The sequence below is a fragment of the Chiloscyllium plagiosum genome, chromosome 4 (assembly GCF_004010195.1).
Source record: "Chiloscyllium plagiosum isolate BGI_BamShark_2017 chromosome 4, ASM401019v2, whole genome shotgun sequence".
NCBI classification, from domain to species: Eukaryota; Metazoa; Chordata; class Chondrichthyes; order Orectolobiformes; family Hemiscylliidae; genus Chiloscyllium; species Chiloscyllium plagiosum.
Window position 1 is genome coordinate 121,358,104 of NC_057713.1, and position 16,900 is coordinate 121,375,003.

Consider the following 16,900-nt stretch of genomic DNA (forward strand, 5'->3'; position numbering starts at 1 on the left):
GCAACTGTTCCAATACAATAACACTCCATAAACACATCCTTGGTAAAGGCAAATTCAGTTAAATAAATTGTCTCACATGTGGTGTTTGTCCAGTCCAGGAGAAAATAACACCAAAAAAAAAATTCTGATAGGAAGAGTGATCATGTTGCAGCTGTACAGGACATTGGTTAGGCCACTTTTGGAATATTGTGTGCAGTTCTGGTCTCTCTCCCATAGGAAGGATGTTGTGAAACTTGAAAGGGTTCAGAAAAGATTTACAAGGAATTTTGCCAGGGTTGGAGGATATGAGCTATAGGGAGAGGCTGAATAGGCTGAGGCGGGTTTCCCTGAAGTGTCGGAGGCCGAGGGGTGACCTTTTGAGGTTTATAAAATCATGAGGGGCATGGATAGACTAAGTAGACAAGATCATTTCCCTGGGGAGGGGGGAGTCCAAAACCAGAGAACTAGAATAGGTTTAGGGTGAGTGGGGAAAAATTTAAAAGGGACCAAAGGTGAAGCTTTTTCACGCAGAGGGTGGTGCGTGTAATGGTGGGAATGAGCTGCCAGAGGAAGTGGTGGAGCTGGTACAATTACAACATATAAAAGTTATCTGGATGAGTATATTAAAAGAAAGGGTTTAGAGGGATATGGGCCAAGTGCTGACAAATGGGACTAGATTACGTTAGGTTATCTGGTTGACATGGATGAGTTGGACTGAAGGGTCTGTTTCAATGCTGTACATCTCTAACTCTAACTACAGCTTTTTACTGTGGCTGAGAGAGAGATGTGGCACCTTCCATAACCAACTTCGAAACCCCTACTGTTGAAACCTAAACTAAAACTCTGCAATTTTTGAGATTTGTAGCTCAGATTGAGGTTCAAGTTGTAAGTTTGCTCGCTGAGCTGGTAGGCTTGTTCTCGGATATTTCATCACCATAATAGGTGACATCATCAGTGAGCCTCCGGTGAAGCACTAGTGTTCTGTCCCACTTTGTATGTATGTGTTTCAGAGGCCAGTAATATGAATTAAAGTAAAATTTTGCTAACTGCCAAAGGGAAACAATTTTTTTTTGAAAAAATGAAATGTTTTGCAAATGTGACACCTTATATGTATGATTCCACTTTATGAAAGTGTATATCTCACTTGAACAGGAAAAATTGTGTGATAAGACTGTTTTGTTTTTATTGGCACAATTTGTGTTCACTTAAATTTTATTTCCAACATTTCATAGGGAATTTCTTGCTGCAATAGGAACAGAAAAGGCACGTCTAACAAACTCCAATTGCCGGATTGTAGCCGATGTAAAGCATGATGAGACAGAACCTGTTATATCAATCACATTCAGTAAGTTCTGAACTCTCTTTGAGTCTATTAAAGGTCAAAAATATTAAAAGGAAACCCAGATTTCCTTACCTTGAAGTCCAGATGGTAAATTGTTTGGGTCTGCAGATTCGGTCTTTAATATGCAGCTTTGAAAGAGGCACTCCATAATTTTCATCCAAGCTCTCTTTTACCATCTGGGGATTGATGTCCTACATATCATTTTTCCATAACTGATTGTCAGTCTGAGCTACTGATTAACATCTGCTATTGACTAAAGCAGCTGGCTAGGCCTTAAGCACTAAAAGTCCTTATTTGAACCTCTATTCCTCTGTTCTTGTGTCTTGTCCATTTAGACTGCTCATAAAATAAAATTTTAAGGACAGTCTTTCAGACTTGTCTCCTTCTTTGGTTTGGAATCAGTTTTATCTGGTTATATAAGTGTGATGCACCAAACTCTGTACCTAACCGCATTTGTGATGCTTTGCAAGGTATAATGCCGAGGCCAAATATTTATTTGCATGTGATGAATAATGAGAAAAGGAATATCCTTTTTCCCTCAGTAGAACATCATTTGGTTGTCGGTTAACAAAAGCATTGATAATGGTTTGACAGGAAATTTTCCTGCCAAAATAACTTTTATCATATGCAAAGGGAATTAGTACAGCACGAACATTCAGGAAAAAGAAATATTTCACAAAATGGTCAACTTACCGTGTCAAACTAGAAAGTATTTTTGTGCCAATAATCTCAACCCAACTTAAAATGTTCTTTTTTGTGAGAGTAGACAAGCAGAAGGCTGAAAGAACATAGCAAGCGAGGCAGCATCATGAGGTGGAGAAATCCATGTTTCGGGTATAACCCTTCTTCAGGAACAGAGGTGGGGATATGGGGAGCTGCGGGTAAAGGGGTTGTGGGCGGGATGATTTGGGTGGGGACAGGGGCAGAGTGGTGAGGTAATGATAGGTGGACACAGGTTGGTCAGTACGACCTGGTTGGTCGATGGGAGGAATGAATCCAGTTAGTAGCTGGAAGGAACGGTTGGTAGATGGAATGGAAAGGTGGAGGCAGGGCTGGAAAGGGAGGCAGGGGATGGTTTGGAAGGTTATTTGAAATTGGAGAACTCAATGTTGAGTCCTCCAGGCTGTAGGCTACCCAGGTGGAAGGTAAGGTATTGATCCTCCAATTTGCAGTCTAATTCACTGTGATAATGGAGGCGGAGGATGGAAATGTCAGAGAGGGAGTGGGATGGGAATTGAAGTGGGCAGTGACCGGGCTGTCAGGCTGGCCCTTATGGACCCAGCTGAGAAGCTCGTCGAAACGTTCCCTTAGTTTACATTTGGTCTCACTAATGTAGAGAAGACCACTTCGGGAGCACCGGATGCCGTAAACTATGTTGGAGGAGATGCAAGTGAACCTCTGTATTCATCTGGAAGGACTGTTTGGGACCCTGGATGGAGGTGAGGGACGTGATGTGCCAGCAGGTTTTGCATCTTTTGCGATGCATGGGAAGGTACGGGGGTGGAGGGTGGTTGGTGGGAAGTGGGGCTCGAACAAAGGAGTGACAAAGGGAATGGTCCATGCAAAAGGCAGAAAGGGCTGGGGACGGGAAAATGTTCTTGGTGTTGGGGTCTAATTGGAGTTGAGGATGGTACATTGGATGCGGAGGCTTATGGAGTGGCAAGCGTGAACAAGGCAGACCCTGTCTTTGTGGTTGTGGTTGTTGGTGGTGGGAGGTGCAGGGAGGCTGGTTTAGAATAGTAGAGGAGGTGTGGTAGAGGGCCGTCTGAATGACAGGCAATAAAGAATTGTGTTTAAAATAGGTGGACATTGGATGTTTGAGAGTAGGACTTTTCCTCATTAGAGCAGATGCGACGGAGATGGACGAATTCGAAAAGCGTGGTGGAGTTTTTGCAGGATATGGCGTGGGAGGAGGTGTAGTCCAGGTTATTATGGAAGTCTGTGGGTTTATCGTAAATGTCAGTCTGTAAACTGTCACCAGATATGGAAATGGAGAGGTGAAGAAAGGGGAGGGAGGTGTCTGAGATAGACCAAGTGAATTTGAAGGCAGGGTAGAAGTTGTTGGCTTAGTCGATGAACTGTATCAGTTCAGCCTGAATGGAGGATGCAGCACCAATGCAGTCATCAATGTAACAGTGAAATAGTTGGGGAACAGTACCTGTGTATGTACTAAGAATGGACTGTTCGACGTAACCGACAAAGAGGCAGATGTAGCTAGGGCCCATGTGCGTACCCATGACCATCCCCTGGATTTGGAGGAAATGAGAAAAGTTGAAGAAAAAGTTATTGACGATGATGACTAATTCGGCAAAGTGGAGGAGGGTACTAGTGGAGGGGGACTGGAGAACTGGAGGTCTCCAAAGAAGTAGAGGGTGTGGTTTGTGTCACAGATGTAGGTAGGAAGTGCCTGGACCAAGAGGGAGAGAATGGAATTGAGATAGGAAGAAATGAGTTCAGTGGGGTAGCAGCATGTGGAAGCAAACGACTAGCCGGGGTAGTTGGGCTTGTGGATCTTGGGGAACAGGTAGAACTGGACATTGCAGGGCTGGGGACTATAAAGTTGGAGGGGAGATCACCAGGGGCAATGAGATCACGGACAGTGTGAGTGATGGTGGCTTAATGAGCCATGGTGGACTGGTAGTCATGGGGCAGGTAGGACGTGGTATTGGAGAGTTGGCCACTGCAACATAGAGGTCCATCCTCCAGACTACACAGCCCCACTTTTGTCATCGGGTTTGGTGGTGAAACAGGGATTGGAGTGGAGAGAGTAGAGTGCTGCATGTTTGGAGGGACTGAGATTGGAGTGGGTGGATGGAGAAATCGAGGCAGTTGATGTTGTGTAAAACAGCAGCAAAACAGATAATTGCTGATTAGTTTTTATTCCATCTATTTCCGATAACCTTTGCCCTTGCTGAGCGGGAATCAATCTATTTCATCCATAAATTTCAATGATCCTGCCACCTGAAGGAGGGAGTTCCAAAGTTGCGCAGCCCTTTGAGAGGGAAAGAAATCCTCATTTCTCTCCTAAATGTGCAGCGTCTACTTTTAAAACTGTGTCCCCTTGTTCTAAGCTCACTCAGGTCTTTTGCAAGGCCACCTTGTCATGACCATTCAGGGTCTTATAAATTTCAAAGGAATTGCTGTTAGCTCTTCTGAGCTGCAATGCAACAAGCCAACTTGTCCAAACTGCCCACATAAAATAATCCTGCTTATTCCAGATATCATTATAGTAATCCTCCTCTGAACTGCATCCAGTGCATCTGCATCCATCCTTAAATAAGGAAACCAAAACTGTGCACAGTATTCGAGATGTGATCTCACCAATGTTCTGTATAACTGAAGCATAACTGTCTTAAGTTAAATACCCCTCATAATAAAGGCTAGCATCCTATTAGCTTTAATGATTATGCACTGTACCTGCATATTAATGTTTTGTGACTCATGGACTAGAACATCTAAATCCCTTGGCACCTCAGAATTCTGTAGTTGTTCGCCATTGAAGTAATACTTTTTTAATTATTGCAACCAAAGTGAACAACTTTACATTTTCCCACTTTATACTCCATCTGCCAGATTTTTGCCCACTAGTTAACCTATCTTTATTGATTTGCATCTTTATTATGTTATTTTCATAATATGCTTCCTACCTAACTTGTGTTCTCTGCAAATTTAGTCACCATGTCTTCAATCCTCTCATCTAAGTCATTGATATAAATTGTGAAAAGTTGAGAGCCTGTTACAGACCCGTGCAGAATCCTGGTTGGCACATATACCAATCTGAAAACTAATTGTACATGCTCTCTACTTTCTGCCAGCCAGCCAATCTTCTGTCCGTGCTAATATGTTATTAGATTAGATTACTTACAGTGTAGAAACAGGCCCTTCGGCCCAACAAGTCCACACCACCCCGCCGAAGCGCAACCCACCCATACCCCTACATTTACCCCTTACCTAACACTACGGGCAATTTAGCATGGCCAATTCACCTGACCTGCACATCTTTGGACTGTGGGAGGAAACGGGAGCACCCGGAGGAAACCCACGCAGACACGGGGAGAACGTGCAAACTCCACACAGTCAGTCGCCTGAGGCAGGAATTGAACCCGAGTCTCTGGCGCTGTGAGGCAGCAGTGCTAACCACTGTGCCACCGTGCTGCCCACAATCTTTATAGATTATAGAATGCAGTTATTTATTGTGAAAGAAATTAAATACACAAGTAGGGAGGTAATGCTTCAGTGTATTGGCAATACACTTGTGTATTGGCAAGATCACATCGGAGGTATTGTGCACCTTATTTAAGAATGAATGCAAAGGCTTTAGAAGCTGTTCATAGCATGAGACAATGGTAGCTAGAAATATAAAAATAGATAGCCCCCCAGCCTATTCCTGTAACCCTGTATTTGCCATGGCAATTCTACCTAGCCTACACATCCTTAGATACTATGGGCAATTTTACTATGGCTAATCCACCTACCCTCTACATCCCTGGACACTATGTGCAATTTAGCATGTCCAGTCCACCTTTACTGCATATCTTTGGACTGTGGGATGAAATTGGAGGATAGAACATAGAAAGGTACAGCACAGAACAGGCCCTTTGGCCCATGATGTTGTGCCAAGGATTATTCCTAATCTAAAAGAAAATAACCTAACCTACGCACCCCTCAATTCATTGCTATCCAAGTGCATATCCAGCAGTCGCTTAAATATCCCTAATGACTCTGCTTCCACCTCCACCGCTGGCAATGCATTCCATGCATTCACAACTCTCTATGTAAAGAACCTTCCTCTGACATCTCCTCTATACCTTGCTCCTAACACCTTAAAACTATGACCTCTCGAACCAGTCACTCCTGCCCTGGCTATCGACTTTATTGCCTCTCATTACCTTGTATACCTCGATCAAGTCACCCCCCTTCCTCCTTCTCTCCAGAGAGAAAGTCTGAACTTATTCAACCTCTCGTCATTCAACCAGTCCAGGCAGCATCCTGATAAACCTTCTTTGCCCCCTCTCCAAAGCCTCCATTTCTTTCCTATAATAGGGCGATGAGAACTGGACACAATATTCCAAATGTGGTCTCACCAGGGTTTTGTAGAGCTGCAATAAAACCCAATGGCTCGTAAATTTGATCCCCCTGTTAATGAAAGCCAAACCATCATTGCTTTCTTAACAACCCTATCCACTTGGGTGGTAATTTTAAGGGATCTATGCACTTGAACACCAAGATCCTGCTGTTCCTCCACACTGCCAAGAATCCTGTCTTTAATCCTATATTCAGCATTCAAGTTCGACCTTCCAAAATGCATCACTTGGCATTTATCCAGGTTTAACTCCATCTGCAATTTCTCAGCCCAGCTCTGCATCCTGTTTATGTCGCACTGCAGCCTGCAATAGCCCTCAATACTATCAACGGTACCTCCTACCTTCATTGGCAAATTTACGAGCCCACCCCTCAACCTTTTCGTCCAAGTCATTTATAAAAACTACAAAGAGCAGAAGCCCAAGAACAGAGCTCTGCAGGCACTGCTGACCTCCATGCAGAATACTTTCCATCTACTATCACTCTCTGCCTTCTGTCGGCCACCAATTTTGAATCCAGATAGCCAAATCTCCCTGGATCCCATATCTCCTGACTTTATGAATGAGCCTACGGCAGGGAATCTTATCAAATGCCTTGCTGAACTCTATATACACCACATCCACTGCTCGACCTTCGTCAATCTGTCTCATCACCTCCTCAAAGAACTCAGTAAGATTTGTGAGGCATGACCTGGCCCTCTCAAAGCCTTGCTGACTGCCTTTAATCACACTCTGTTTTTCCAAATAGTCATAAATCCTATCCCTCAGAATTCTTTCCAAAACCTTGCTGACCACAGATGTAAGACTGACTGGTCTGTAATTGCCAGGGATTTCCCTATTACCAAAAGAACAACGTTCGTCTCCCTCCAATCCTCTGATACAAATCCCTTGGAGAGTGAGGGAGCAAAGGTCTTCACCAGTGGCTTAGAAACCTCCTTCTCACTTCCCGGAGGAGCCTAGGATAAATCTGGTCTGGCCCTGGGGACTTATCAACCTTAATGTTTGCCAAAATTTCCAACACATCAACTTCATCAATCTTGACCTGTTCAAGCTTATTTCCCAGCTTCTCAAAGTTCTCATTAATAACAAGGCCCCTTTCCTTAGTGAAAACCGAATCAAAAAAACTCATTTAGAGCTTCCCCTATCTGCTCAGACTCCACACACAAGTTCCCTCTGCTATCCGCGACTGACCCTACCTTCTCCCTGATCTTTCTCTTGTTCCTCATTTACGATTAAAATGCCTTTGGGTTCTCCCTTATCCTTCCCGCAAAGCGTTTATCGTGTCCCCCCTTGGTTCTCCTCAGTCCATTTCTGAGTTCCTTTCTAGCAAACCTGTAATCCTTTAAAGCTGTGCTAGACACTTACTTCCTCCACCTTACGTAAGCTGCCTTCTTCCTTTTGATGAGAAGCTCTTCTGTTCTCATCATCCAAGGGTCCTTAATCTTACCCTTTCTTGCCTGTCTCAGAGGAACAAATTTGTGCATCACTCGCAACAACGGCTCCTTAAACAGTCTCCACATATCTGTTGTGCCCTTTCTGTGGAACAATTGCTCCCAATCTGTACTTCCCAACTCCTGTCTGATGTGTCATAATTTCCTTTTCCCCAATTAAATATTTTCCCATGGTAGCTGCTCCTTTCCCTCTCCATGGCTATAGTAAATGTGAGGCACTGTCACCAAAGTGTTCTTCCACTACGAGATCTGACACCTGTCCTAGCTCATTGCCGAGCACCAAATCCAAAATGGCCTCTCCCCTCGTCAGCCTGTCTACATAGTGAGTAATGAAACCCTCCTGAACACACCTAACAAAAACAGCTCCATTCAAACCATCTGCACTGAAAGGTTCCAGTCGAAGGACAGGAACCCATGTGGTCTCTGGGGAGCGTGTGCAAATTTCGCACAAGCAGTCACCCAAGGCTGGAAGCGAACCTGGATCCCCAATGCAGTGAGACAGCAAAGCTACCCAGGGAGCCATCTCTCATCATGCTGCCCCCATCCCCGAGCCAACCCAACCACCTCGGTCCAGATGTGCACATCCCCTTCAAGGTTTCCAATCCCTCTCTCCCGCCTCCTTCAACAAATCTCAATTAGTAGCGCATCTGCAGGTGTCTCCCAAGAGTATACTGTGTGCACATCTTGGTGTTCAGCAATGCCAACAAATCAGAAAGAATGGACAAAGAACAAAAGAAAGGGTCTGATAGGATGTAAATTCAGAATTGTCATTGGGTAATAGAGTTAATGGGGCATAGCTAAAGGGAGTGATATTAGGAGAAGCAAATAAACAAAAAAAAAAGTGCCCGGAAGAGATGAAAGACAAAATAATGAACAGTTACTACCTGAAAGCAAAAACATGAAAACATGTTAAAGGTTAACCTATGCAAAGAAAAGGAAGCAAAATGGGGAAATAGAGATTATGCTTTGATATTGTTGAACTCAATGGCAAGGTGTAGGATCGTTGTAAAATTGCTAGATTAATAATCTAGAATGCCAGACTAATGTTCTGGGAGCACGAGTCTGAATTCCACCTTGGCAGAAGATATTTGAATTCAATAAAATTTGGAATAAAAAGCTGGCCTAATGTCAACCATGTAACCACTACCGACTGTTATAAATCTCAACTGGTTCACTAAGGTCCTTTTGACAGAGAAATCTGCTATTCTTACCTGGTCTCACCTAATCAAGTGACTCCAAACCCACTCCACTATGATGCCCACATTCTGTGGATAAATTAACAAATATTGAGCGCAGAAGGTTGCACAGTGCCTAATCAAAGTTTAGTGTTTCTCGAGCTTGTGCTGCACTTCAGTAAAATAGGGCAGTAGGATGAAGACAGATGCCAGCCTGAGAACCAGGTGGAAAATTAAAATGGTAGACCACGGGAAGCACTGGTTGCAGACTGGTATTCCACAAAGCAATCACCTACCCTTTTCGTTTCCCCAAAGTAAAGAAGATCAAAGTGTGAGCTGCAAAAGCAGGAAACAAAATTTAACGTACCCGTAAATTGCAGCTTCATCTGGAAGGACAACTTGGGTGTGGACAATGGGGCAAGTGGATCTAAAAGACATATAAGGTGAAGCATTTCCTGCGCTAGCACGATAAGGTGCTATGGGAAAACATTGGGGCATTAAGGGTGACTGAAGTTTTGCAGAAGGGATTGTCTGTTTGGAATACTGAAAAGGGAGGGAAGGACATATTGTGTTTGGTGGCATCACTCTGGAGTTGGTGGAAGTGACATAGGATGGTCTATTGAATACTGAAGCCAGTGGTTAGAAAACGAGGGCAAGGAGAATTCTGTTGTGCATCAGGGGTGGTGGAGAAGGGTGAAAGTAGAACTTCAAAAAATGGGTTCAACACAGTTGATGGCCATGTCAGTCATGGTAGGGACGGGATGTTTATTTGAGGTGCAAGGTAGACAAATTCATTGTGCTAGTTTGGAAGGTTCTGTAATCAAAACAGATGCAATGGAGAGAGAGGAATTGGGAGAATGAATGGTATCCTGAGATGATATAGGATGTGAGAAAGTGTTTTGAGCTAGCAGTGAGAGACAGTGGGCTGATGATACTTTGTGATAGCCCATCCCCAGAAATGAAGATTGAGAAGGTGAGGGTGTGAAAGAAAATCTGAAATAGACCGTCTGAAGGTGAGAAATTGAAAGCAAAGTTAATAAATGACATTTTCTGATTCAGGGCGGGTGTAGGAGGTAGCATTGTTACAATCCTTGCTGCAATAGAAAAAGGATTGTTGACATACTTAAGTAAAAATTAGGCACATATTCCAAAAATATAGACAATGCTGCAACCATGTGGGTACCCATAGCAACACCTTTAATTTGGAGGAAGTGAAGGGAGTTAAAAGAGAGGTTGCTCAGGGAGCAAATGTGCAGACAGGCAGAGGGTGGTACTGGATGGCAAATGGTTGATCTACTATTAGTGTAGAAGTGGCAAACCTTCAGACCATTCCGCCACTGAGCAACAGAGGTTTAAGGACCAAAACAGAACTGTAGATGTTGGAAATCAGAAACGCAAACAGAAATTGCTAGAACCATGCAGGAGGTCTGGCAGCATCTGGAGAGAAAGCAAGGATAATGTTTCGGGGTCCAGTGACTCTTCTTCAGAACTGATTGTAGCTGGGAACAGGTTGGTATTGTTATGGACTGGACCAGACCCTCTCAAAATATTTTAAGAAGGTAGCCTAGCCCCTAACCTTTCTTATTTTAAAGGCAAATGTAAAATGCCTGTTCCAGATGCAATGCAACTAGTCAACGCTACTTGCCATTAAGCAAAACACAATTTATTTAAATGCTGTAGTTAAAACTCAACCAAAGAAAGAGAAATTTAGAATAACCTAATTCTATTGCAAAACTTAACAGAATAATTGATATAGTAACTGTTACTAATTAACTATTCCAATATAGTAACATCCCATAAACAGATTCCATGGCTGAAAAGGAAACTTCACTTGCCGATTCTCACATGCAGTTCTCCCATCCAGGAGGAAAACATAGAGAAAATTCAGAGACAGGACAGCCAGGAGACATTTACTGAAGCTTCCAATTTTTTGAGACCCCAGTAGCTTCTGATGCTACTCAGAAATCCTGATCTGTATGAGCTGGCCACACCCATTCAGTCTGCATTAATAAACAAGGCCCCAGGCTTCCCTACCTGTTTACTCAAGTAGTCTTCAGTAGCCAGTTCGTTGCTTGTGCCTTGCAACCTCTCTCCAAAAAAAGGACAAAATAACCTCTTAAAGTGACAGCATTGTCACAGTATTTAAGCTGAAGGTGGAGAGAGGGTAGATGGGAGGAGTAAACAATAGCTAGAGATGGAGCCCAGAGAGAGAACAACAGTTGGGCAGACAAAGGAATGGATAAAGGTCAGCTTCGGAGAATTAGCCTGTAGTAGTAGGCAAAAGGATGGTTGTGGTAGCAGCCCATGTGATGACAGGGTCTGGAGTGTATGGGTTGGGTAAGGACATGGGAAAAGATGCTCATGCCCTAAAATTATTGAGTTCCGTATTGAATCCTGAAGCTGCAGGGTGCTCAAGTGGAAACCTAGATACTTCCAGCTTCGCTGGAGTACTGCAGCAAACCTGAGACAGAAATGTTGGTTCAGGGTCACCTGTGGACAGAATGTAGCCAGGTCTGCACTTCATCCCGCTAGTGTAGAGCAGACAACATTGTGAGCAGTGAATACAGTAGACTAGATTGAGTGAAGTCGAGGTAAATCATTGCTTCACCTGGAATGTGTGTCCCTAGGGCCTTGGATAATGAGGGAGAAAGTAAACGGTCAAGTGTTACACCTTCTGTGATTGCATGGGAAGATGCAGTGTGAGTGTTGGGAGTAGAGGAGGAGTAGAGCAGGTATCCTGGAGAGGGTGGTCCCTGCGGAAGGCTGGTAGGAGAGGGGATGGCAATATGTCTGGTGGTTTTGCAGATTATATTAGGAATTGTTTTTCCTTTTGGAGTTCTTGCCCCAGCCAATTAAATTCAGCCACCTCTCCCAGTAATCTTGTGATATTAACAAGTTATAAATATCTGCTCAAGCAATTTATACAATGGAGTTCTTATGGTCTGAAATGAGACAGTCATATTATTTTCATTTGATTCCTGAGTTATTAACATTATGCATGTGTTGTTGCTTGCAGCCTTCCCTTTGTAGGTAAGCATTATTGCTTGTGCTCAGTCTCCAAATACTGAAAGGCAGAAAGAAAATGTTGTGAATTATGCTTTCACAGGCCATTTGTAGTTTGCTTCTATCATGTGCATACCAGACTAAGTTGCCTTCTTGGTTGGTTGTAGCCTGTGTGTTATACAAGTATCCACCATGAAATCACCAAATTTCCAAGTTGGCTTGGTGTGTGAATTAAACAGGAACTTGCAAATGGCACAGCTCCCTTGCACCTGTTGCTGTTGCTCTTCTTGGTCGTAGAAGACATGCATTTGGGAAGATGCTATTGATGGAGGCTTGGGAAGTTGTTGCAGTGCATCCTGTCCAATGTATGCAAGTTGCCATTGTTCCTCATGATGGAGGGAGTAAATATTTAAGGTGGTGGTAGGGTGCTGATGATTAAGCTCCTTCAGTGTTATTGGAGCTGCATGACTGCAGGCAACTGGAGAGTATTCCTTCACTGTCCTGGTATGCAACTATTCAAGTAGGCAGCTTGCCACCAGCTTCTTGAGGGTAATTAGGAAATATCAATAAACGCTACGATTTGCCCCTACTGCCCATATCCTATCAATCAAAAAGGCTCTTCAGCTCTTCTTTCTGATTTTAAAAGTAAATTGAATGTTTCTTTTGTCATTTAACTGCTTGCCACAGCAAAAACATTTTTGCTTTATGCAAACAGCAAATTAAAACTGCGCCAAGAACCATAGTATTTAAGTAACTTCATAAAAACAGAATTAATTTCAGTAGTGTCACTGCTCAATATGTGGCTCAATAAATAAGTGCATAAAATATTTGAATGATTTTGCAGAGAAAGTGAGAGTGAAGAAGCATAATATATCTGAGTGCTTAAATGGATATTTCACATGTGTAAAGCGACAGAGTGAAGTGCTCCTACAAGTAAGCTCGAAAGTTAATTTGGAAATGGCTATGGCTAGGAACAAAACTTTAAATAGATTGTGTTGTTGCCCTGAGCTGGTGACAGGATCCCATGTGATGACAATATTTGCAGTGTAATTGAAGTCAGAGTCTGGAAATCCTCTATTAGTTTAGATTGCCTAATAATGCTCTGCACTGCCCGTGATACTTCAATATATTTTGTTTCTTAGTGACCAGAACTTGGCATAGTATTCAAGGTGCAGTCCTATCGGAGCATGATAAAGCTTGATCACCAGGGTTTTTTGCTTTTAAGAGTTCAGCCTGATGTCATTGTTGATGCCATTCTATATTGGTTAGTCTCACTGAGTATTGAATTTAGCAACACAAACTCTGAGAGTGATGGTTTAAAAATAAACTTTACTGTTCACTATTTAATTTTTGTTTTAGTTGCAAATGTAAATCAGAAAGTAATACAAATCTGTTTTATTCTATCACTCCAAACCCAAATTGGTCTTTTTTGCAAGAAAAGTATGCTATTCATATTTGTTTAAGTTAAAGCACATAAAACAAAGTTCAGAAAATATTTTGTCAAATAAGCTGTTTGACTCGAATATGTAAGGAGATTTATTTATTTATCATTAACTTTTACTAATATTTTTCGACATTGCAGGCAATATTGTTACATTCGTAATGACATTTTTGGGCCAGAGTTGTCTGCAATGTGTGCATAGTTGCACATGTCCCTTTGGTAACATTTCCAGGGATTCCAAAACACACCACACCACCTCATTCCCCATCTCCATCACCCACCCCTATTTACTGGAAAGCTGCCCTTTGATTTAAAGAACATTCAACATGCCTTCTTTCAAAGAGTATTTTAAAAATAAATTGGAATTTAAGTTTCTAAGATTTTAAAACACAAATATTATACAAATTTTATTTGCTTAATTTTCAACTAAAGACACAGGATTCTGTGTGTGTTTCTTAAAATAGGAAATAAGTTATGCTTAATACATTTGAAGATTTGAAATTACAGTGGTCATTTGTGATAGGTTATACAGCAAATCACTGAGGGGATCCCACTTTCCTTCCTTTCAGAACTCACAGGTGTTTCTTGACTCTCTCAGGGTTCTACCCCTAGTCTACAACCTTTGCTTCAGCTCAGCTATAACACATTGTTGAACATGAATTTCTTATGGCAGAGTGGTAGTGTCCCACTTGTCCTGGTGGTGTGTCATAGCATGCCCATGCAGGTTGATTAAGATAATCACAATTACTTTTCTATTCTCTAAGAAGAATGGTAACTGGACTATCTTGTTTGAAGGTGATTTGGCTTGGAAGTACACTGTTGTCGTACATGGTTATGTGTTATTTCACTTATTGCACACAGCCATTTTGATAGCGCTTTTGCACTCTTATGTTTTTGCAGTGGCTGTGATGAATTGACACAATATTATTGACACAAATGTAAAATATTAGAAATGCATAATTGTACTCAACTTTGTATTTTTATTGAGGATTTGTTCCATGCTACCAGCTCACATTTTCTCCTATGCTGGAGTTTTCTCAGTTGAAGGCGAGAAGAAAAGGCATAGAACTTAAATTGTTGACTCATTCAGTCCTGTTCTTAACTAGGTTTAAAAAAGTACCAGTGAAAAGTTCCCAATCAACTTTCACTTGTTTCCCCATTGCATGGTTGTTTGGTTCAAAGTAAAAGTCTAGTGCAGAATGTCATATCAGAAACAAAACAAAACTGTTTAACATAAGTGTGATAAGCACTTAGTTACCTGCAAGTCTGTGACTTAAGCAGGACAACATGACATTAGTACTGAAATCATTACTAATCCACATTTATAGTTTAATGGCATTTCAAAAAGTCTTCTAAAATGTAATATAATAATTCATACAATAAATTCTTTTGACTTTCAAAATCTCACCTAGATTTTTGTCATCTATAACTGTCTGGAATGCAGAAGTTAAAATTATTTGTTAATTGCAGAAACCCCTTCTTGGTAGTTCATTAGAAATTCTGTAAATCATTGTGTGCCTGTGGCTAGTGAGACCAAATTAAGGTTCAGTGACCTCTCATTGTAGCTGTCTTATCTGTTATGCCATCTATGGTGGAGAAAAAATTATTTCGAGGTAGCTGTGTCATCTTGACACAAAATCATGAAATTTATGAGGAACAGACAATTTGATATTTTTAAACATTTTTCTACCCTAAGGGTGCAGTCAACAGTAAATATGCATTATTCATGTACAGTGTTCAGTTTTGCAGTATATATCATTGTAAAAGTTGTATTTTGGTGATGTATGAAATTATTTCATTATTTTCCATAGGTTTGAAGCATGCTTGTGATCATATTTAAGTAAATTATGTGAATGCACAGTTTTTGTTTGAATGAACACTGTTCAGCTTGTTTATTTTGAAGTAGTAATGATAACTTTTTGACATTTACAAAAAGATTTTTTTTCTCTCTCTCTACAGATGATGGGGAAAGATTGATCATGAAAGCAGCAAACTTGACAAGCAGGGAGATGCTGTCATTTTTTGATGAGAGGTGCTTTGCAAAGGACCCTCAGGCACATGAGAAGGCATCAAAAAAAAGCCACTAACATTAAATTGGATATTCCTGTTATGTATTCATTTCTTCATAAGCATGCTTGGAAATCAAGCCTGGCCAAGTGCTGACTGATGTTTGACCATTTTAGTTTAAAAGTAGCAAATGGAACTGATCAATATCTTAAAACACCTTTTCAGTTCACCATTCAGCTGCATTTCCAGCTGGCATTTTACAGATTATTTCTTTCAAAAGTAAGACCAAAAAATATTCCCCAGTAACATGGGGAGTTGCAGTCTGCCAGTAACATCAAAATAAGTGATTGTGAATCCTAATTTATTGCCTTATAGCACATTATACTTGCATTAACCACTTGAAATCCTGTCAATTGGTAGTTTACTAATTGGTACTTTTCACTCATAGGACTTGTACCGACGTTTTGTGACTTATCAGTGATTTTGAAATATAACTGAAGCCATTTGTCTTCAGATACTAAAAACTATTAGCTTTTTTAAACTTGGTGTGTTTCTTCTCATGAATAGAACTGGCAGAACTCGTTTTAAATGTTTACCTATGTGAGAACTACAATGCTGGCATTTGAAAGTTTTCTGAAGTAACATGGGTATGATCATTTCCCAAAGACCTTGTTATGCGACAACCATTGAACTTCCTTGGAACAATTGGACATACTCATTTTCTATTATATTACAGGAAAAAAAACTTACATTTGTATAGTGCTTTTCGTAATCACTAGATGGTTGCAAAGTGTTTTGTAACCAACTGATTACTATTTAAAGTGCAATGTAGGAAATGCAATAGTTGATTTGTGCTCACCAAATGCCCACAAACAACAGTCTGATAACGACCAAGCAATTCATTTTTGTGACTATGATTAAGAGGTAAATATTGGTCAGGATGCTGGAGATAACTCTTTGCTCCTTTTGTAAGTAATGAGTGGAATTTTTTATATTCAAATGAACCAGGCAGATGATGCCTCAGTTTAACATCTCACATCAAATATGACACTTCCATCAATGCAATGCTCCCTCTGTGTTCAAGCCCTGAATGGAATTTGATCCAGAACATTGTGATTTAGAGACATATCTGCAACCAACTGAATATGGCTGAAATGTACAGGAACAAATATTATGGAACTCAAAGGACGGCCATTTTGTACCAGTTTTGTAATGTTTATCAATTTTGCAGCTTTTGCTAGGACTTCCTTCAGGTTGGGTAGCTATGCTTCCAAAAGTGAATATATTCTGTAAGTACTGGATTGACCCAGACTAAGACTGCTTTTGATGTATGTTAATACCATTGCTCCATTGATGCAAATGCTAGTACCTGGTAACCAGATCATATGATTTGATTTATTGTTGTCACATGTACCTAAGGC

General features: G+C 41.3%; 1 protein-coding gene across 1 annotated transcript in view; it reads left to right on the plus strand.

The window, feature by feature from the left end:
• The window catches only part of mrpl53 (mitochondrial ribosomal protein L53), a 20,864-nt gene extending 5,282 nt beyond the window's left edge, over nucleotides 1–15,582 (plus strand). The window contains exons 2-3 of the mRNA XM_043689088.1: nucleotides 1,212–1,324; nucleotides 15,432–15,582. Coding sequence (XP_043545023.1) covers nucleotides 1,212–1,324; nucleotides 15,432–15,559 — 241 coding nt within the window. The 3' untranslated portion in view covers nucleotides 15,560–15,582. The remainder of the gene's footprint in view (nucleotides 1–1,211; nucleotides 1,325–15,431) is intronic.
• Nucleotides 15,583–16,900: the final 1,318 nt, after the last annotated feature.